The sequence below is a fragment of the Triturus cristatus genome, chromosome 6 (genome assembly GCF_964204655.1).
Source record: "Triturus cristatus chromosome 6, aTriCri1.1, whole genome shotgun sequence".
Classification (NCBI taxonomy): Eukaryota; Metazoa; Chordata; class Amphibia; order Caudata; family Salamandridae; genus Triturus; species Triturus cristatus.
This window is the reverse complement of record NC_140589.1, coordinates 522076281-522094778: the sequence shown is the minus strand read 5'-3', so window position 1 is coordinate 522094778 and position 18498 is coordinate 522076281. Positions and strand designations below refer to the sequence as shown.

Here is an 18498-nt window from a genome sequence, read left to right as displayed (position 1 = left end):
ATTTTCAGTATAAAAACACAAACACTTGCCCTGGGAAAGGGCATGCACCAAATGCTAAATAAATAATGGACTCTCCATGCCGTTCACCAGGACCATGGCACTCACAGACAGAAAGGGGGAAGGACAGAGGAGACAGGGAGATGGAGAGTATAGAGGGAGGGATTAGGAGGAGGGAGAGAGGGAGCAGACGGAAGGAAAGAGGCGGCAGAGTGAGGCAGGAAGGGAGAGAAGGGAGGGAAGGAGAGCACGGGCAGATAGCGGGAGAGGGGGCAGACAAAAGCACACAAACAGATGGACAGACAAACACAAATGGACAGAGACACACATGCAGACACATTCAGGAGATGGACACACATACAGATGGAGAGAGGTGTGAAGATGGACAGACACAAAGGCAGAGAGATGCACATATAGGGAGGTGCATATACACAGGAGGGAGCTAGAGAGAGACAGACACTTTAAGGGCCGGATTACGAGTTCGGTGGTCCTGGCCGCGATGCCAGCGCCCTGCTCCATGACCACCAAATTCGACCACCGGCCCCCCATCAGATTATGAGTAATCTCATGGTCTGGCGGGTGGTCCTTTGGCATTCCCACGGCGGTGCCTATTAAAAAGACACAGCAATGGGAATGCCAAAGCCTGTTCCTGTATGGCATGGAATTTAAAGTCCATGCCATGCAGGAAAGGGGGTGACGGCATACAGGGGGCACAACATGTACCCCCATGCAGGTATCCTTTGACCCTGAGGCAACATGGGGTCCTGTAGGGCTCTTAATATGCTTGGCTGTGCCGCAGTGGCACCGCCAGCAAGTTAGGGCCTTTGACCACCTTGCCACTGCCGCTGGATCCATGATCCCCATCTGATGCGGCAGTCCTGTGGTGGTCCCACAGCTGTATTCATAATACAGCAGGTGAACTGCCAATCTGGCAGTCCAGGGACCCCCACCACAGGTTCGGCGAGCCTAATTAGGTCATAAGTCAAGCCTCACTCGAAACCGTATTGCTTTTTATGACAATCATAAGGGTTACGTATATTCTTCTATAAGCCCTTTAATTTTGTTTTGCTACTCCACATAGAGTCATGAGCATTTTCTTTGAATTCATAAATAAGCCTAAACAAAAATTAAATTATGCTGGCGTAATTTGAGTAATTTTGCATTATACATGTTATGTGCAACTCCTGAAATTGCACCATTATGCCATCTGGTGTAATTACACTGCTGTTCATGGCAAAACAATGCGAACAAGTAGAAGGTAAACGACTGCTGTTCACAAAAACGTGTGCTTTTTGCACTGTTTCTTTTGTATGAAATGCATTTTTGTGTAATATATGGATGTGAGGACACATTTTGTGCTAAAATATACTGCTAAATCACACAATTTTCGTGGAATTACACATATTGGTACAAAGGCAAACATGCAAATTGTGCGCATTTTGTGCATCCTTATTCATAAACTTAACCATTCCTTTAAAATTAGAGTGAATAAAAGCGAATAAGCAATTGTTCTAGATTAAGTGACTATCTGACCATGCCTAGCATTTTAGGTCTGTAGTTTCTGGACTTGTGAAAGGATGTATTTTTTGTGTTAACGTTTGATTTGGTTTTCTTCTTCAGATTACCCAGAATGCAGAAAAGGCTGTATTTGACTTGTTGGTGAATGGATCAGCACAAAATAAACAGATTTTCACCAATGCGTTTACAATTAACCTTCAACCAAAAAGAATACATTTTTTTATTGAGCTGGACAAATCCTCATACAAGCCCAGGGAGGCAGTTAAGATTAGAGTTGTCGGACTCTATTCTGATCTAAAGCCTTTTCATGGGCAAATACAAGTGTATATTCGAGTAAGTATGTTTTCTTTACAATTTGTTGTGCTCATTCCGAATTTTGTCAAATCTTAGCCCTATTGAATTAATTATTCTTTATTCAGGCTTGGTTTACTCTCTGTAATGATGGAATCCCCTCTGATTTCTTGAGGAAGTACTTACTCCAGACGAAAATCCACCACTGGAATTTTCCTCCTTACATCTCTATGGTGTAGAAAATTCCACCAGTGACTTCTCTAGGTTCAGTGCTTCCTCAAGTCTGTTGATTTCCATGATCACGGAACTTTAAATCAGGCCCTCACGTCAATCTTCTAAAGCTTGGTGTAGTGTTCTTCTCATGTGACGCTGTTTGCAGTTCTATCCATAGAAAGGAAATCTATGTGTAGACTGATGCGTTGAATCTCAAAGCAGTTTGGTACCCAGTCTGGCCATTTCTGTCTATCATTTGGCCCAATCATGCTACCCAGAAGATCTGTGAATCTAGTTTTACCACCAATATCTCCGGTAGAATTAATTGGGAAGTAATTAACAAATTCTTATTCTGAAAAACGTGTAACATTTAGTTCATTTCATTGACAGTATCTTGACCATCAGAGCATCACGTTTTGTCTGACCTGTCAGTTCTCCTTCCCTTCACTGAGGCTTCGTACTGCTTTTCCCTTTGCTCTCTTTGTTAGTTACTTAACTGCGTCTTTGCCGCTCTCTTCTGTAAATTGGCACCCTCGTTTGGTATGAACATGTTCTGTGCTCTGTCATTCGGTTTAATGACAACCTAGTGAGAACATAGAGCAGTTAAATAACATGAAAACCTCTTACAAAACACTTGTGCTTAGACAGCATTCCGCATACCTATATCACACCTTACTCTAGATCCTAAAAGCCAGCAGGCATTTGCCAAGGCACTCTTTTACTGGATTGGTGTACCTAAAATTTAAATCTCTGTCCCTTTAAGAACAAATTGTCAAACAAACATACTACGATTGGGCGTTGGTCAGTGTACACTAACTTGTATACACATGCGTACCTTGCATGCATAAGCTGATACTAAAGAAATAATGACTGCTTAGAAAAGCTGTATTCGAATGAGTACTTACGAAAATGTACACATCTGGGTGTTTGTCATTCATATAGGAGGAAGAGAGTTGCAATTGCAGGCCCAACTGATAAGCTTGTCTGAGGCATGTCATGGGAAAGCAGGATTGTTGTGGAACAGCTCCCACACTCTGCAATAAGAAGTGCACGCTTAACTCTATGTGGTCCCCTACAGGTCAGTGACACTAGCTGACATACCAATTTGAGATTTATGGAAGTTAATGGAAATGGCTGGATTGACAGAGACCTTTTCATGCCAATAATTATTTTGCTTACATGTATTCTTTTAAGATGAATCAGGTGAATACAACAGATCTATACAGCCTCGTAATGGCTTTCTGCTGCTATGAAGCTAATACTAGGTGGCCGGTTCTCCCCATCTCAGGAATAGGAAAAAACATCCTCTCTTCCAGGAAAGGTTCTGCCTTTGATAACTTTCTCCAGAACTCTGATATTGCATTCATTTAACCATGTTTTGTGTCTTCTCACGTCTCTTTCCAGTGCCGGCTATGAAATCTTTGTTTAGAACTTCTATCCCATATGCTGATACATCCTGTCTAGATTCCTAAATCACTTCACTAAAAACTGTTCTAAAATCTCTCTGAAATTAAGTCTCCATACAGCAATTTCTCTCTCGTTGGATATTAAAGAATGCAGATGAACTAATTGCCTGTTTTTCTCCAATTGTCACCATATTTTACACAGAACTCTTTAACTTCAAAACAATAACAATTGTTCATTTCCTCTCCCACTTCCTGCTTCTATGCCACATGGACTTCCTCAGGGCTACATTCGGCTACTTAGGCTCCTTAATTTCTTTTGAACCAGTTGCTGATGTTTATGAGTGTCTGTGTGTATCTTATCACCTGTAGACCAATGCCTGTCACATTTGCCTTAAATTAGACTCCACGGATTGAATTCCCAAAATCAGACCAGTGCTACCAATTATATCCAAATGGAAGGAAAAGATATGCCTAAAGTTCAATTTGTCAAAGTCTGAATTTCTTTTACTTGTAAACATGTCACAAAATTGCTTGATTTCCTCTTGTATGAAAATCTACACATATCAAGGCTTGAGCAGCAAGTTTCTGCCTATAAAAGCTTAAACACCTAAAACATATATTCTTTGTAAAAACGTGTATTTGGCTTCTATGGCTTAATATCATTGTCGAAAATCATGTGATACACAAATATTGTGGCAAAAATATAATGGTATTAAATAGCAAGTTTACATATTTCCCTGGTAAGCTATGAAAATATTGTTTACAAAGTACTGTGGCACCAAATATCGAAATTGTATAGGTAAGTATATAATAAAATTATGATAACTTTATAAAGAAATATCTATCTATCTATCTATCTATCTATCTATCTATCTATCTATCTATCTATCTATCTATCTATCTATCTATCTATCTATCTATCTATCTATCTATCTATCTAGCCATCCATCTAACTATCTATCTAGCCATCCCTCTGTGTGTGTGTATATATATATATATTTTTTTATTTTTATTTATTTTTTCTGCAAAAACGGCTCCTCCTGGGAAATCCGCCCGTTGTTTGGTTGCGCGTTCAGCCGGTAGAGCCACAGCCGGCATAAATATTCACATAGATCCACAAATAAAACGCGATCTCAGATTCAGTTGAAAAGCAGTGGTTTATTCCTCAGAATGTTACACGTTTCGAAAGTTACACTTTCTTGATCACACACTGAGCATTTGTGACACGATGCTATACATACAAGCTGAAGGTACTAAGCATAGAAAGGGGACTTACATTCTGAATTGCACCTCTATGGCGGCCATATTGGAACATGTTCATATATACAAAACGACAATGTTAACTTCACATACGTCTGCTACATAACGATACTTGGCATGCATCAATGTAATCAAGATAATCTTTGAAAAGAATAGAAAGGAAAGAAGAAAAAATAAATTATACTTTATTCTAATTCATGTGTTCCTCATCATAAACCAAGGTGTCAGATAATAAACCTAGTCTATAAACCCTTTACGTATAACAAAACCAGGTAGGCAATGCCCAAAAGGGGTTAAGCTTCTACAATGTTTCCTGCTGGAATAACCAGCTAATGTCCACCAATACGCAGAGAAAAATAAAGTAAAAATATTAAACGTCAAAACCAGTGAAAGAGTTGGACACTACATTTCCCATAATGCCTCCTAACTGACAGTAATGGGAGAACTATAAAGAGGAAACACAAACAATGGACTCACATACCGTGAGAAAGACCTTTGGGGGATGAAACGCATTGGTGATGGTTTGGTGATGACAATTGCACGTTTCCAATAAAGAAAGATTACTCACAGTCTCTGGTGTGCAGTTTCTTCCTTGTGAAGAAGAAAGTTGGTAAATAATATATATATATATATATATGTGTCTATATACAAAAGCAAAAAATCACTCTACACTCCCGAGGGCTCCAAAATAACATAGATCTTATTGGCATTAGCACTACACCAAAACGCTACCAACGCGTTTCAGCCCTTCCGGTCTTGTTTACGGCAGCTGAGTCTTGATTCGCAAATAACATCATGTGCTCTTGTGCCTTTTACCTGGACCTTCTGGTACTTGTAGTTTTCATACTGTACATTGTTTCACCCTTTTCCTACTTACTGGATTTGACTCTTGTGCCTTAATTACAATCATGTTGATTCTCTCAGTATTGACTTACAAAGGAATACTGGCTGCTAAAATTCACTGTCCATACTCCTCATTGAAGCCTCTTACTGCCAAACGTTATGTATATAATTTGAAGTCTGCTCCCCAGTCGTATTAAAAGTTCATAAAGGTTTCTGCACAAATACCAGTCTCTGTTTACGTCACACGTAATTGCTTATTATGCCAAGGTGATATATGGAGCCCTTCAGTTTGCGGTGTCGTCTTTCTGATGAACCTGTGGAGACTGGAAGTGGTGAATCATAATTGCTCATTAAAATATATTTTTAAAAATAGTATTAAAATGTTACAAAATGAATGAAATTACAATAGAAAGCAACTGGAAAACAAAATCCTGAAAAATATAAAACACAAGCAGGAAAAAAAAACATAAGCAAAAATAAATGTTTCCAACTAAAGTTGATCTATCTCCAACAAAAAGAAAAGATATTTTAAATGCATTATCCAAAGTAATACACAAAAAATAATTACAATAATCAAACAAACGCCATTAAATCAAAAGTTACATTAAAAGCCAAAAATAAAACAAAATTGCTTTTCCCCCCAAAAAAATTACATTTTGCAAAATAAAATGTACCACTCTTCTTCGACCTACAAAACAGAAGGGAAACGATTGCACTGTAGAAAGATAAAATGTATTATTCCCACTCCAACCTCATCTGCATATGGAAAAGTGTTGTTGTTTGAAGGGGTCAGATTTACTATTCCCACTCCCATCCATCTAACCAACAGTTGGGAATGCATTGGCATTTGGGTGTGGCAGTGTAGATTAACTATTCACACTGCAACCTAATCAACAGTAGGGAAAGCAATGAAAATAATATCTATAAAAGTTATTATAAAATATATTTAAAATTCCAAACAGTAAAGATCAATACAAAACAAATAAAAAAAATTATCATAAAAGTTCCATTTTTATTTGAAAACCATTTTATAACAACAACTAACAATTCAAACAATGTTACCCAAATGAAAACACTAAAAAGCATAATTAAACACTTCTCACATTACAATCCAAACCGCCCACAAAAAATGTGAAATGATGTAAACAAAAATGAAATCAATAATCACAAAAACCAAAGAAAAGTAAATCTTTCAAAAAAACATAACCCCTTTAAAAGGGAAATACATTAAAGTAGCCAAATAAATAAGTTACATATTTAATAACCTAGTAATTCAATGAAAAACTGGTAACAATTAAAAGTAAACAATTAATTTAAAATATTACATCACTAATAATATAGATAACCCATACCAAAGTAAAGGTTTTTATAATTTAATGTACAGATGTCACAATTTACATATTTTTGAATATAATTATCCAATCCAATTTTACAAATTGTGAAAAAGAAATTCAAATATATATTTTATTTGACTTCCCACCGTACTCCCCAACAAACCCAAAAACCTGCCTTCAATAAAAAAATAAAAGATACTTAAAAATTATTATTTAAAAATATGAGCAAAACAATATAACAATTATTAAAAAATTACAAACAACTAAAATTAACATATTAATAACCTGCAACACGTAAAATTATAAAACAAATATGAAATATTATATAATTGATACTATATATGGGATAAAGTGCCACCTGCCCTACATTATAAGGAAACTTCAAGTCACCAGGCAGTCCCATGACCTTATAGAGAAACAAGGCCATAAGGCTGAGTTCCTTTATGAGGTTAGGGAACTCCTAGGTGACTTGCAATATACTTGTAATGTATGGCAGGGAGTACTTTATTCCTTATAATACATGGTCACACCATCATCTTTCCCAAAAACTACTTAAATCTTTGGTGCATTGTTTTTTCATATAAGAGAGAGCAGCATGTTTGCAAACATGGAGAATGATATAAAATTATAGAATCACTAGTTCAAAATTAAACACACAAAAAAGCTAATAGGTAATTTTTACAAAAGATAATAGAATCAGTTTAATACAAGTCATTTGAAAAAATGCAATATAGAAACATACAGAAGGATTCTAAATGTTCTATAAATACTTTAGGATAGTAAAAATAAACATGTTGCCATAATTGTCCCCTTTCAGATTATCATAGTGCTGCTTAAAATACAGAGCAGAAGAAGAAAAAGCTTTGTTTGTTTTTTCATGTTTTAAACAGCTGCTTTAATTATGCTCCATGACCTGACCTGCCTTTCACCTCTGCTGCTGGCAGCTGGCATTGTGACTTCAGAGATCAACTGTTTTTTCAGTTGACTTTTGATGTGATTTCTTTAGAATTGGCGACTGAGTGTGTCACAAGTTGCTGATTTATAAAGCAATTAGAGGCAGGATTTTAATACAGACATTGAAGAATGCCTACTTGCAACTACATTTATAAACGAAAAAGAATTCACAAGGACATTAGAATCACAAAGTTTGAATGCTCAACCTTAGCCACCATGGGTTGTCATGCTTCAGAAATACTATGAACATTATTAACAAAAATATTAACCAAACCAACTGATCCCCACCAAAAGACAGACAACAACGTTCTATTGCATAAGATGTGATTTTGAGACTCTTGAATGGATTATGAGCTTCCTCAGTGAGCATTTGGGATCAACCCAAGAACGGGAAGCCAAATATTCTCAAAGATACTTGTCTGGTCCAACATTCAAGATATAATTTGTTCAAGAGAAGCTTTTACCGTCATGTCTTCTATCCAGAAATCACAAAATATCAAAACGGTAGCATGGTCGGGAAAAACATGCAATGCCCACTTTTTCTTTCCAAAGGTTTCTCAGGAACAAAAACAACTTCTGCACCACTTTTATTTATTTCAGTAAATCTAGCCTGGAAATTATGTGATGCTAAGTGCATAAAATGTTCTGCTTCTTGAAATCACATTCTCACCCATGTAGGTTAAAATGTACATTTCTGTTAGCACACTGGAAAAATGTGCCATTTTTGGAAAATTGTAGCATGTAACGCCTCATAAAAGACCCATTTCAGGATTTCCCATCAGGAAGGTGTCTCCATACACTTGTGCGTTGTGCTTATGATGGGGTGACAAAACAGGTCTGTCTGTGTAAGTCTCTGCGATGAGGAGTAATCGACGCCAAAGCTGCTTAAGACGTTATGCAGGTTACCTGATAATTAGAGGTTGTTTTTAATATGAATTGTGTTCTAAAGGAAGTGACCAGTCTCCCTTAAATCTGGTTGCATTTTGTGATTCCAGTGCCTCCTTGCATTGACTTCCACCATTAAGTGGTCAAATATAACAAATGTTTACCATAATTGGGGGTCTGTGCTGAGAAAATCTTATTTCACCCTCTTCACTTTCCAATCAGTAACTGCTCATAAAATGCTGTGTCTACTTGTTCTTTTTATGCAGGATCCTTCAAATAATCTGATCCAGCAATGGTTGGCTCTCCAGACTGATCTGGGTGTTGCTTCTCAAGAACTTCTCCTATCTGACATGCCTCCTTTCGGCATTTGGACCATAGTAGTGGGTGCCAAAGTAAGTAGGATTTAAGTTGTTTGAGTTAAGTCTGATATTGTTTAAACCTCTACTGACATTTGTTTCAGGTTGCACCTTTTACCTTTATCTAGTTAATACGACCAGTGATGCATACAAAACTACTACGGCCCCATTCTCAAAGCCAGATGTTCATCCATGTCTTCGTTGATCTTCATTCAAAATAATATATTGTCTATTCTTCTTATTCAAACTGTATTTTTATAGCATGTTTAGACCATTTGAATTACATTAATTTGGTGCATTGCCCATTTGTATGGTCTTGTAGTGCTTTTGGAGTCAGTCACCATTTATGGCTTTGCACACCTTGGAGCATATGTAAAAATGCCTATCGCCATCACAACATCCCTTTCAGGGATGTTGTGATGGTGATTATGGCCTTGCCTTATTTACAAGGCAACGTTAAGCCACTTAACGTGACTGAATGATGCCTTGTAAATAAGGCACCATTTCATGCTATGCGTACCGTGAAAGGGGTGGGCAGTGGGTGTTGTGTGGGGCATTCCACCGCAACATCCATTGATTTTGACGCTGCCCCCTATTTTCAAGGGCAGCGTAAATAGGAGGCAGCGGCAAAATTAAGACCACAGAAAACCTGGTATTAAGTTGGCGAAACGAGGAGAAATGCTTTATTTCTCCTCGTGTTTGCTTTTTCCATGTGCGCTGCCTGGTGCAGCACACATGAAAAAAAGCAAAAAGCCTTGGATTGTTTATGTACAGGAAGGTCCCCCTTCCTGCACATACACAATCTTTAAAAAATGACATTTTGTGACTTCAATGTGTGCTGTATTAAGCAGCACACATAGAAGTGACAAAATGGCATTTAAAGGTTGTTTATGTACAGGAAGGAGGACCTTCCTGTACATAGACAATCTTTCCCCTGCATGCAGACACCCTTGCACTATGGTGCAAGGATACCTGCGCTGGCGCTACACTGCTAAGTGTAGCGCCAGCGCAGTGGGAAATGCAAGACTGCTCCAAATTCTCGTAAATATGATGCAGCCTTGCGTTTGTGAAGTGGCGCAGTGAGGCGTTAAGCCATGACAGCTAATGCCTCACTCCGCCACTTCAGTTGAACATATCCTCCCTTGTCTAGTAAATATTTGTATTGGTCAATGAACTGAGCAAGAAGTGATTAGATTAATCCTGTGGTAGAAGTCGCTAGTATCCGAGAGGCAGGACGTGCCCATACTTTTTTAAATTAAGAAAAACTGTTTGCCTACATGTTGTGAAAAGATAACCAACAGTGAATTCCGAAAGCTGAAATGCTTCAGCTGTAGTGTGCGGCCGGCAGTCTCCTTTGCTGTGAAAGAGAGGGAGGGTCAGACAACTAAACAAGCCTTCTTGCCAGGGCCTTGCTTGCCTGAAAGAAAAGTAAATGTGCACAACTAGTCAATCTGCAAATGTAAAGACTGCTCAGAAGCCAGTATTGGCTTTAATTGATGGAATCGCTTGAAGTGTCCTGATGACATAGGTTATTATTTTTGAATAGCATTGCAAAGGAGTTACTAACTGACCTGTGAATTGCGTGCTTTTAAAAGACAGTTCCAAATAAATAGCACTATGTAAGTCTGGGTATTACTAAAATCTACTTTTTGGAGGCACTTTTTTAATCTTAAACCATTTTGTGCATTTTGTACCACCCTATTTTATACTGTGTGTAATGCAAGTTTAAAATATTTGCAGTGCTCTCTGTCACAGAAAGAGACCTCTTAGCACTAAGCATGCGCAATACACTATTCTCCACTGCTCCAACCAGGATTTAATTCTTTGGCTCTCTGGTTACAGACCCAGACCGCTACAGTACAGTAACTAATAGAGGTTTCATAAAGCACAACAGTGCATTTCCCACTAAATAACATAACTTGCATTTCGTAGTTACCTGAAGGTGACAATTGAAAAAGGGCACCGAATATTTAGTTTTTTCAGCCATGCCATTAACCCTGCCCCAATGCTCAGTCACCCTGCCCCCATTGAGCACATTATCGCCGCTTCCATACATTTGTTTTGCACTTCAACTGCTGGTCATTATTCCAGCAATCTTTGTGATATATTATGTATGTCTGTGCTGAGCACTTGATCTCATTTTCCATTGATGTCACCTGGAGCCTCACCGAGTAAATCTATTCCGTTATTGACAGCTACCCTGGAATAATTCTATCATTTTTTATTTTATTTTTGGGCCGTATGAGGGCTTCATGAGTTTGTAGTTAATAACATACTTGCATAATCAACTGCTCATGTTTCAGACATGTTTTGCATTCCTATAGGTCGTCCTCACTTTAGTTTAAGTGCACAGGAGTGACAGTGCAGGGAAATGCCACTTTCTCTAATGCCCAAAGTCACAGAGCACACTGCCCGCTTCTCAAACTTACCTTCCATAGTTGGAAAAACTGCAAAACCTCTCAAACAACAGGATGGAAGTATGAGCAGGCTCCTGTCTGTTTTATTTTCTGGCACCGGACAGAAGATTGTGAAGCCTTTTTTACCCACCATGAAATTGGTGGCCGAAATCACGAAAGCCTACTTGATGGAGCAAGAGACGGAGTTAAAGAGTTCCCGGGCAACACTTGTCACCACTTCCAACTTGTAAGAGCAGCATATGCTGCACATCTTACAGTGGGGAAAAGGGAACGTTATATTTTCATGGACTGGCATTAGGTCCAGCTCTGTGAGCCTAATTTCAATGAGCTCCAGATCCAGTCCCACATTATGCTAAATGTGAAATTTCCAAAAAAACTGGAGCAAGAAATGAGCAACACAGTTGGAATGGTCTAAAATGCTTGAAAATTCACACATTGTATCAAGAAATGTGAGATTTAAAATTATAAATGTTTTCTACTTGCATAGAACATATCTAACTTTAGGAAAAATAGCTCAAATTTATCTGACAAATGTGGCGTCCCCGAGATGTGGTGAACATGGTGCAGAAATGTTGTACATGGCATGGTCATGCGCATTATTAGTGCAATACTGAAGGGAAGTAATATTCTGTATAAATGAGGCAACATAGAGACGAATAAAAACAATTGCATATGGTTATTTTTGTAACAGACACACTTGCGCCCCTTAGGGCTGTAGATTGAACCACTTGCCCCATATCTTGCCAAAAAACTTGGGGCAGCCCCGGGCCTCGAAGAAGGGCTCCTCTTGAGTTCCACACCAATCCACTCCCCGTACATACTCTTTAAGTTTTATCACGAGGCATATATGTCATGGACACGTTCTTTTCTTTTAGTATGTTCGAGTACACTGTCCAGTTGGACCTGTGAAGGGAGCAATATGTTTGCTGTAGTGTACAGTTGTTTTCAGGTTTTTGCACAGTGAGGTATGCTGTACAAATCCACAAATTTAGACAGCAAGCTACAGCGTTTAAACCAGATCTATCACCTACCAACGTTGCTGCATCTTCGCCTGGCGTTTTTAAGGCTTGCCATTAAACTGCGAGATTATCAGAGAAATAAGAGAGCCAAGCTTGGAGTGATCATGGCAGGCTGGTGTAGAGCTGCTGCGAGGGCTCAGCAGGACAGCCCTCGTGCAGGAAGCAGCTCCTCTTCTGAGCAGAGTTCATGCTCCTCTTGTGGGTGATTACTAAGCAGGCAGAAGTGGCCCAGGAAGTAAAGGACCTCTAGTAGTGACCCCACCCAAAAATGCAGAGTGGGTTAGGGCACTCATGTTTGCATCGCAAGGACTGATGCGTATTGGAACTGACCGCACAGAAGGATAGAGAATGGCTATAAAGATGGAGAATAGGAAATAAGAGGTTTAAGACGCAGATCAAAAGGCAAAAGAAAGCTGTTAGAGAACCTGTCAAAGCAGAAGGCAGTTCTGATGGGAATGTAGAGGGGGAGAAAGGGAACAAGAAAGGTGCAAGGGAAAGACACAGTTGACCGAAGTATGGGAGAAAAATAAATCCGGCTTGAGAGGGAATCAGGGAAATGAATAGGAGAGGGACACAGAGAAGGAGAGTTACAAATAGATACAAATAGAAATGAAGGAAGGTGTGGCCCCATAGCAGCTAATGTCCACGCTGCCAGAACAGGAGAATGATTGGGGGTAAAAGAGTGAGGGAAGAGGAGGGTGGTATGGAAGAAGAAAGGTCCAAAGAGGAAAAGAAAATTATGAGGACAGAGGAGCAAGGAGAAGAGGAACTGGAAAGAGAAGAGAGATAGAAAGGTGAAAAGAGAAAGATTGCATCTCATGATAACAAGAAGGGTCACAGGTCGCACGGTCCTTTCCTTTGATCATCGTTCAATAGCATATGTAATTTCTGTGAAGTTCTCTGAGGGTCAAAGGGTGTGTGAAGTAATTTTCAGTCACATCATCGTTATACTAGTAAGCCATTTTAGAACTTAATAAATCCTAACGTTCTCAAATAAAATCCTGTTAATTTTGATATGATTGGCCTCAATTCACCAAAATTAGTAATTCTTGAAATTAAAACCCATTATATCCCTCACTGACTGGCCCAGAATGATCCAAGAATCGCTTCCTGACACCTAAGTAAACATCCCAACATGCCTAGCCCACGTACTCCCACCACTCCTGTGCTAAAATAGCCTCCATATTTCCCAGTGAATCCAGCTCCCATCTGAAAGTAGGTTTAACACACAGCGCATAAAGAATATCTGGGTACTCACATTTTAGCTGTCATATCTTGTGGCACACAGTAACGTGGTTTGGCATTAATGGATTGCCCATTGTCAGTTGCGGAACAGAACTTAGCAACATCTCCTTTACATGATTCCTGGATGTAAATGCCTGTGCTATATATCGTCTCCCGCACCCTCGACAATAATTAATCATCCACAGACCTTAATTTTCCCCGTGGAGATCATGGCACTAGACTCCATCAAACAGCACACCTAGCGGGTTGCCCGTTTGAACTAGTGTTGAACCAAAAAGCCTCAATATGGCCCTACTAATGCAGTCAGAATACTCTTATTGCCCTATTGTCACCAACCACAATTAATAGACCTGAAACCCTTTTGCAATAAGGAACTATAAACAAGTTAGAATGAGTTCTAAACAGCTTATCGTACTGTTCAGGATGTATGTCGAGCATCTCTGGCAACCATGACTGGATAAAACATCAGTTTTCAGTGTTCTAATTTTAACAATTTCACATCCAGAATACTCATTCAGGGACATCATCTCTCCAGCACCCTACCTTTATCCTCTTTCACTTTCTGACTACCTCCTTCACCCCCAGCACCCCAAAACCAAGACGTTTATATCCATGCTGTCCCAAAATATCAACGCATAAGACCAGTTACCATTCTCTGCCCTCTTTTATTTTTGAGGGCCTGGCTGCAGACCGTTTTAGCAGTCTGGATACCATCCTGTCATCCGTTCTCCAAAAAAGGTCATTAGGAAATAGAGAGTGTGCTTTGGGTCAGCCAGTCCAACCATTGTCTCTCACTGCAAGGATGAACTGTCCATTAAGGCTTTGTCATGTCATGGATGAACAAATTGTTCCTTTTCTGTTCCCATTAAGCTTTGTTTTGGTGATGGGCATTAATTAGTAGTTTTATTGGACTGCAAATCTTGCATGAAATTTACCTTGTAATGGGAACAATCTGTGTTTATTAATGTATTACCTTTGCTGACACTATGGCATGTTAATTGCGGCATGACTGCTTTTCTGTTTAGGAGGTACAAACTGTTTGGATACCTTAAGACTGTCCTAAATTCCGTGCTGCTCGATCACATGGGCACATTCATTTATCGGACATCACTGCCATTAAAATGAGTTTTTGTTTACAAAGTAGAAATGTGCCCAGGTCGAATCCCCAAAGATGCAACAAATATATTGGAACTTTGCCAAATTAGCTTCTGCACAACACTTCACTTCGTATGCCTTTCTACTTTACCACATTTACAACGTAAACCACATTTTGACTCTTGTTCATCACAGTCTTTGTTGAGGGCACGTACATTTTTATTCTGCTGAAGTGATATGTCCAGCAATGGGATTCCACACTCAGCTTCCATGTTCATACACTTCCACAAACAAAAATCCAGTCCTTCTGACTTTGTCAAGGGCATGTTTTCCTAGGCAACACTGACAAATGTGGAAACTAACAAACTAAAGTGTATAATAGAACATGGTTGATAATCAGTTTCAGCGAAGGTGCTGAATCCTCTCTAATTAATATGGTTTTCAGTCCTAGGCTTTCGGGTGCAACATAATGCATTCTCCGTGCGGTGGTTTTCGTTTGAATTCATTAAACCTATTAGACTGGCACATCTGATAGCACATCTGATAGCAGGGATTTCTAGGCGATAAGGTATGACTGGGAATGGTGTTAATGATGGCATGGAGTGGGGTGGGCATGGCATGCCCATAGAACTGGAAATCAAAGACAGTGATAAAGCTTTTCTGATCTTCTTTTCATTTGACTGTAATAAAACTGTCCTCTATGAACAAAACAACACGTGCTACATACAGTATGAAGGCATAGCTTTGGGAAAGCCATTAGGGTAAAAAGCATGCAGTGGACGAGAATATGTGTTGAAATTAGACCAGCCACTTCATGAAAGTTTATTTCAAAACTTTGCAATTTTAGCCAATTTTAATATTTTTAAACTTTGAACTTGAGAGTAGAGTCAAACATCACCCTTCATTCGTGGGTTAAAGGTAACCGATATAAAGCCAAATAACAATGGAATATAAAGAGGTGGAGAGAAAATATGATGAGATATGTAAAAATACAGTATTTCCCGCCAAATCCATCTAAGGGCCCGATTAGATGTCATACGGACCAGAGTCTGTCTGACAGTGTTTGGGAACTGGGACTGACTGAACTTCTATCGGAGGTCCCAGCCCAGCAAGTAGGATGCGGCTGAACATTGTTCGGCCGCACTCCTATAATTTACAATGGGAGCATGCATTCCGAACGGAATGCACGCTCTCATTGTAAAGAGCTGAGGTGCATTTCATCCCTGCACCCCATGGCAGGCACCTCAAGGTCCCTGTCTCCGGGTGCAGAGATCAATAGGAGGGCACTATAGGTGCCCCTTAGAGGGCCATCCTGAGTCCTTGCACCCATGGTGGCCCTGCTGGAGCCCCCTAAATCGGATTCCCACAGCCTTTCTGTGTTGGAAAGGCTGGCACAGATGGGCTGTGGGAATCTGCCATCGTAATCCCTCGGGCAGAAAAAGACGCCTTTAGGATTACTGTATGCTTTCCAAATGGTGGAAGGGCTCTCCAGGCCCATCGCAATCCATTCAAAAATCCGGCCCGGATTTCTTTCCGACCCACTCCTTCCAAATGGGTTGTTGGAAATTAATCCGAACAGGAGATTTCGAAGCAGTCAGAACCGCTCCGACCGATGGTCAGACTGTTTCTGACCGCATCGAAATTGGCCCCTAAAATTGAAATGTGAATGAAAGAAGAGAGCAGAGGGTGGGGGAGGAAGGACTGGGAGACTAAGGACAAGATTTCATCCTATTGGTATTTGTAATGCACTTTCACACCCCTGGTGACCCAAAATCTTGAGGTGACCAAGGCTGATACAAAGGGAGCAGTTAGAGGTATTGAGCAAATGTTTCAGGATTAATGGGAGGCGTGGTTAGTTAAAAAAAATTAAGCATGAAGGGAAGTAATTAATTGTTGGCTGCGTGCTTTTTCTTATGGCGAGTTAAAGTGTGTAATCATTAGAGTGAAGAGAAGACGCACAATCAAAATTGCACTATTGATGTGCCTTTCATTAATCCCCAGCAGTTTGTGAGAACAGGTGGGGGTTGAAGCTAGGGATTTTTATTAGAGGAAGGTAAAGTAATGATACACCATGTAACAGAAGCATAAATGGTGTCATTGATTAACATCAACAGCGTCAGTGCAGGACCCTATAGTGCAGCTATTCACCATGTGGCAGGGTAACTAAATTATGCAGCAAGAAAAGGCAAATTATCTGGTGTATTGTGGCACATTTTGTGAAAGTATTATTCATTGTTATGTCCTTTTTGTCAAAATCTGCAGATTATGAAGCAGATGATGGTTTATGTGGCAAATAATGCAATTCTATAACTATGCGGAAAATGCTGTGGCCACAGAATCACATAATTCCAGTGGTCCTTGGATATACTATGTGGCGAGCAGTGGCAGCTGGTGACGTTTGAAAGTGGTAGGAGTAAATTGTTGGATGAGTGCCCCATTGCAAGCGAGCGAGTGTAGCGAGCGATTCCGATCATCATAAGGATGGTTCAGTGGGGGTTCTGACCCAAGTTTAAATTGTGAAAAAAAGAGTAGGCAAATGGTGCATTTTCAATCAAATTTGAGAAAGCAAGCAAGGTTAACAAAGCAATTGTAAAAGTGTAGTTATGACATCAATAAAGTGATTTCATATCATAACACCTCAGTGTGTAATTGCTGGAAGAAAGGAGGTGGAGTTAGAGTAACGCTGATTAAAGGTAAGTAATTCAGGCTTTACCAGAGTTTGGAAAACTGCTCCTAGCTTTTCATGGGGCCAAGTAAAGAGAGGCCTGATCAGAGCAAAGACAAGGCTGGGGCCAGGTGGTGGAGACAAGATGTGTCTAGACTTCCCACTTATGGTCAGAGCATCAGATGATTTGTAACTGTTGTATTAAATTAAGCACACAACCGAGTCATCAGGTAACCGTTGCTGTGTATAATCTCCAAAAATCGAATTATGCACAAGTCTGACTGCCAAATACCAACAGAAAAACCTGAAATAAATGTAACGTTATTTTGTGGACAAACGATAGCACTGCCTGTGCTGGCAGAGGACATCTTGTAGCATGTGCATTGCTATATGGATTTATCATACACAGACAGTTGGGGCTGTGTAGAAGTTTGTTGGCAACTAACAGAAGCAAACAAGAGTAGCCTGGCAATTGAACTTGCTGCTGCGTACTTTTTATGGTGCAGCAAATGATTCCATTTCACCAGATACATTATATTTCAAGTACAGGGATTTCCTTTCACAAACCCCTATAATCTAGTACTTCCGTCATATTGTTCTGAACCTACACCACAACTCCCAAATGCATCTTGTAATAATATTACGGTCAGGGGCTAAAAACACCGAGTCGTGGATTACATGAACTTCTATTGCAATCCTGTGAAATAAGTGAAGCTTCAAGAAGAGAAGTGCTCAGTTAGCCCTAGAGAATGACTGCTGCCTCATTCTTTAAGGCTCCAAAGGGAGCTTGGGGAAGGTTGTAGAAGACCAAAGCGCACCAACCAAACAAGCAGCCTCGTGTAACAAAGAACATCAGCTGAGGTCGGCCCCAGAGCACGTCTGGGATTGTTCCTGTTTGGGATTGCTCCAACTCTGCGGGAGAACACGCCTGTCCCAGCGAGCTGTAGCTTGTTGGCAACCACTGTATGGTGCTGCAGGGCCTGGGTGTGCAAAGTGTCAT

General features: G+C 39.8%; 1 protein-coding gene across 1 annotated transcript in view; it reads left to right on the top strand.

The window, feature by feature from the left end:
• LOC146817362 (CD109 antigen-like) overlaps window positions 1-18498 on the top strand; it is a 469596-nt gene that overhangs the window by 91617 nt on the left and 359481 nt on the right. The window contains exons 4-5 of the mRNA XM_085610954.1: window positions 1618-1848; window positions 8968-9093. Coding sequence (XP_085467080.1) covers window positions 1618-1848; window positions 8968-9093 — 357 coding nt within the window. The remainder of the gene's footprint in view (window positions 1-1617; window positions 1849-8967; window positions 9094-18498) is intronic.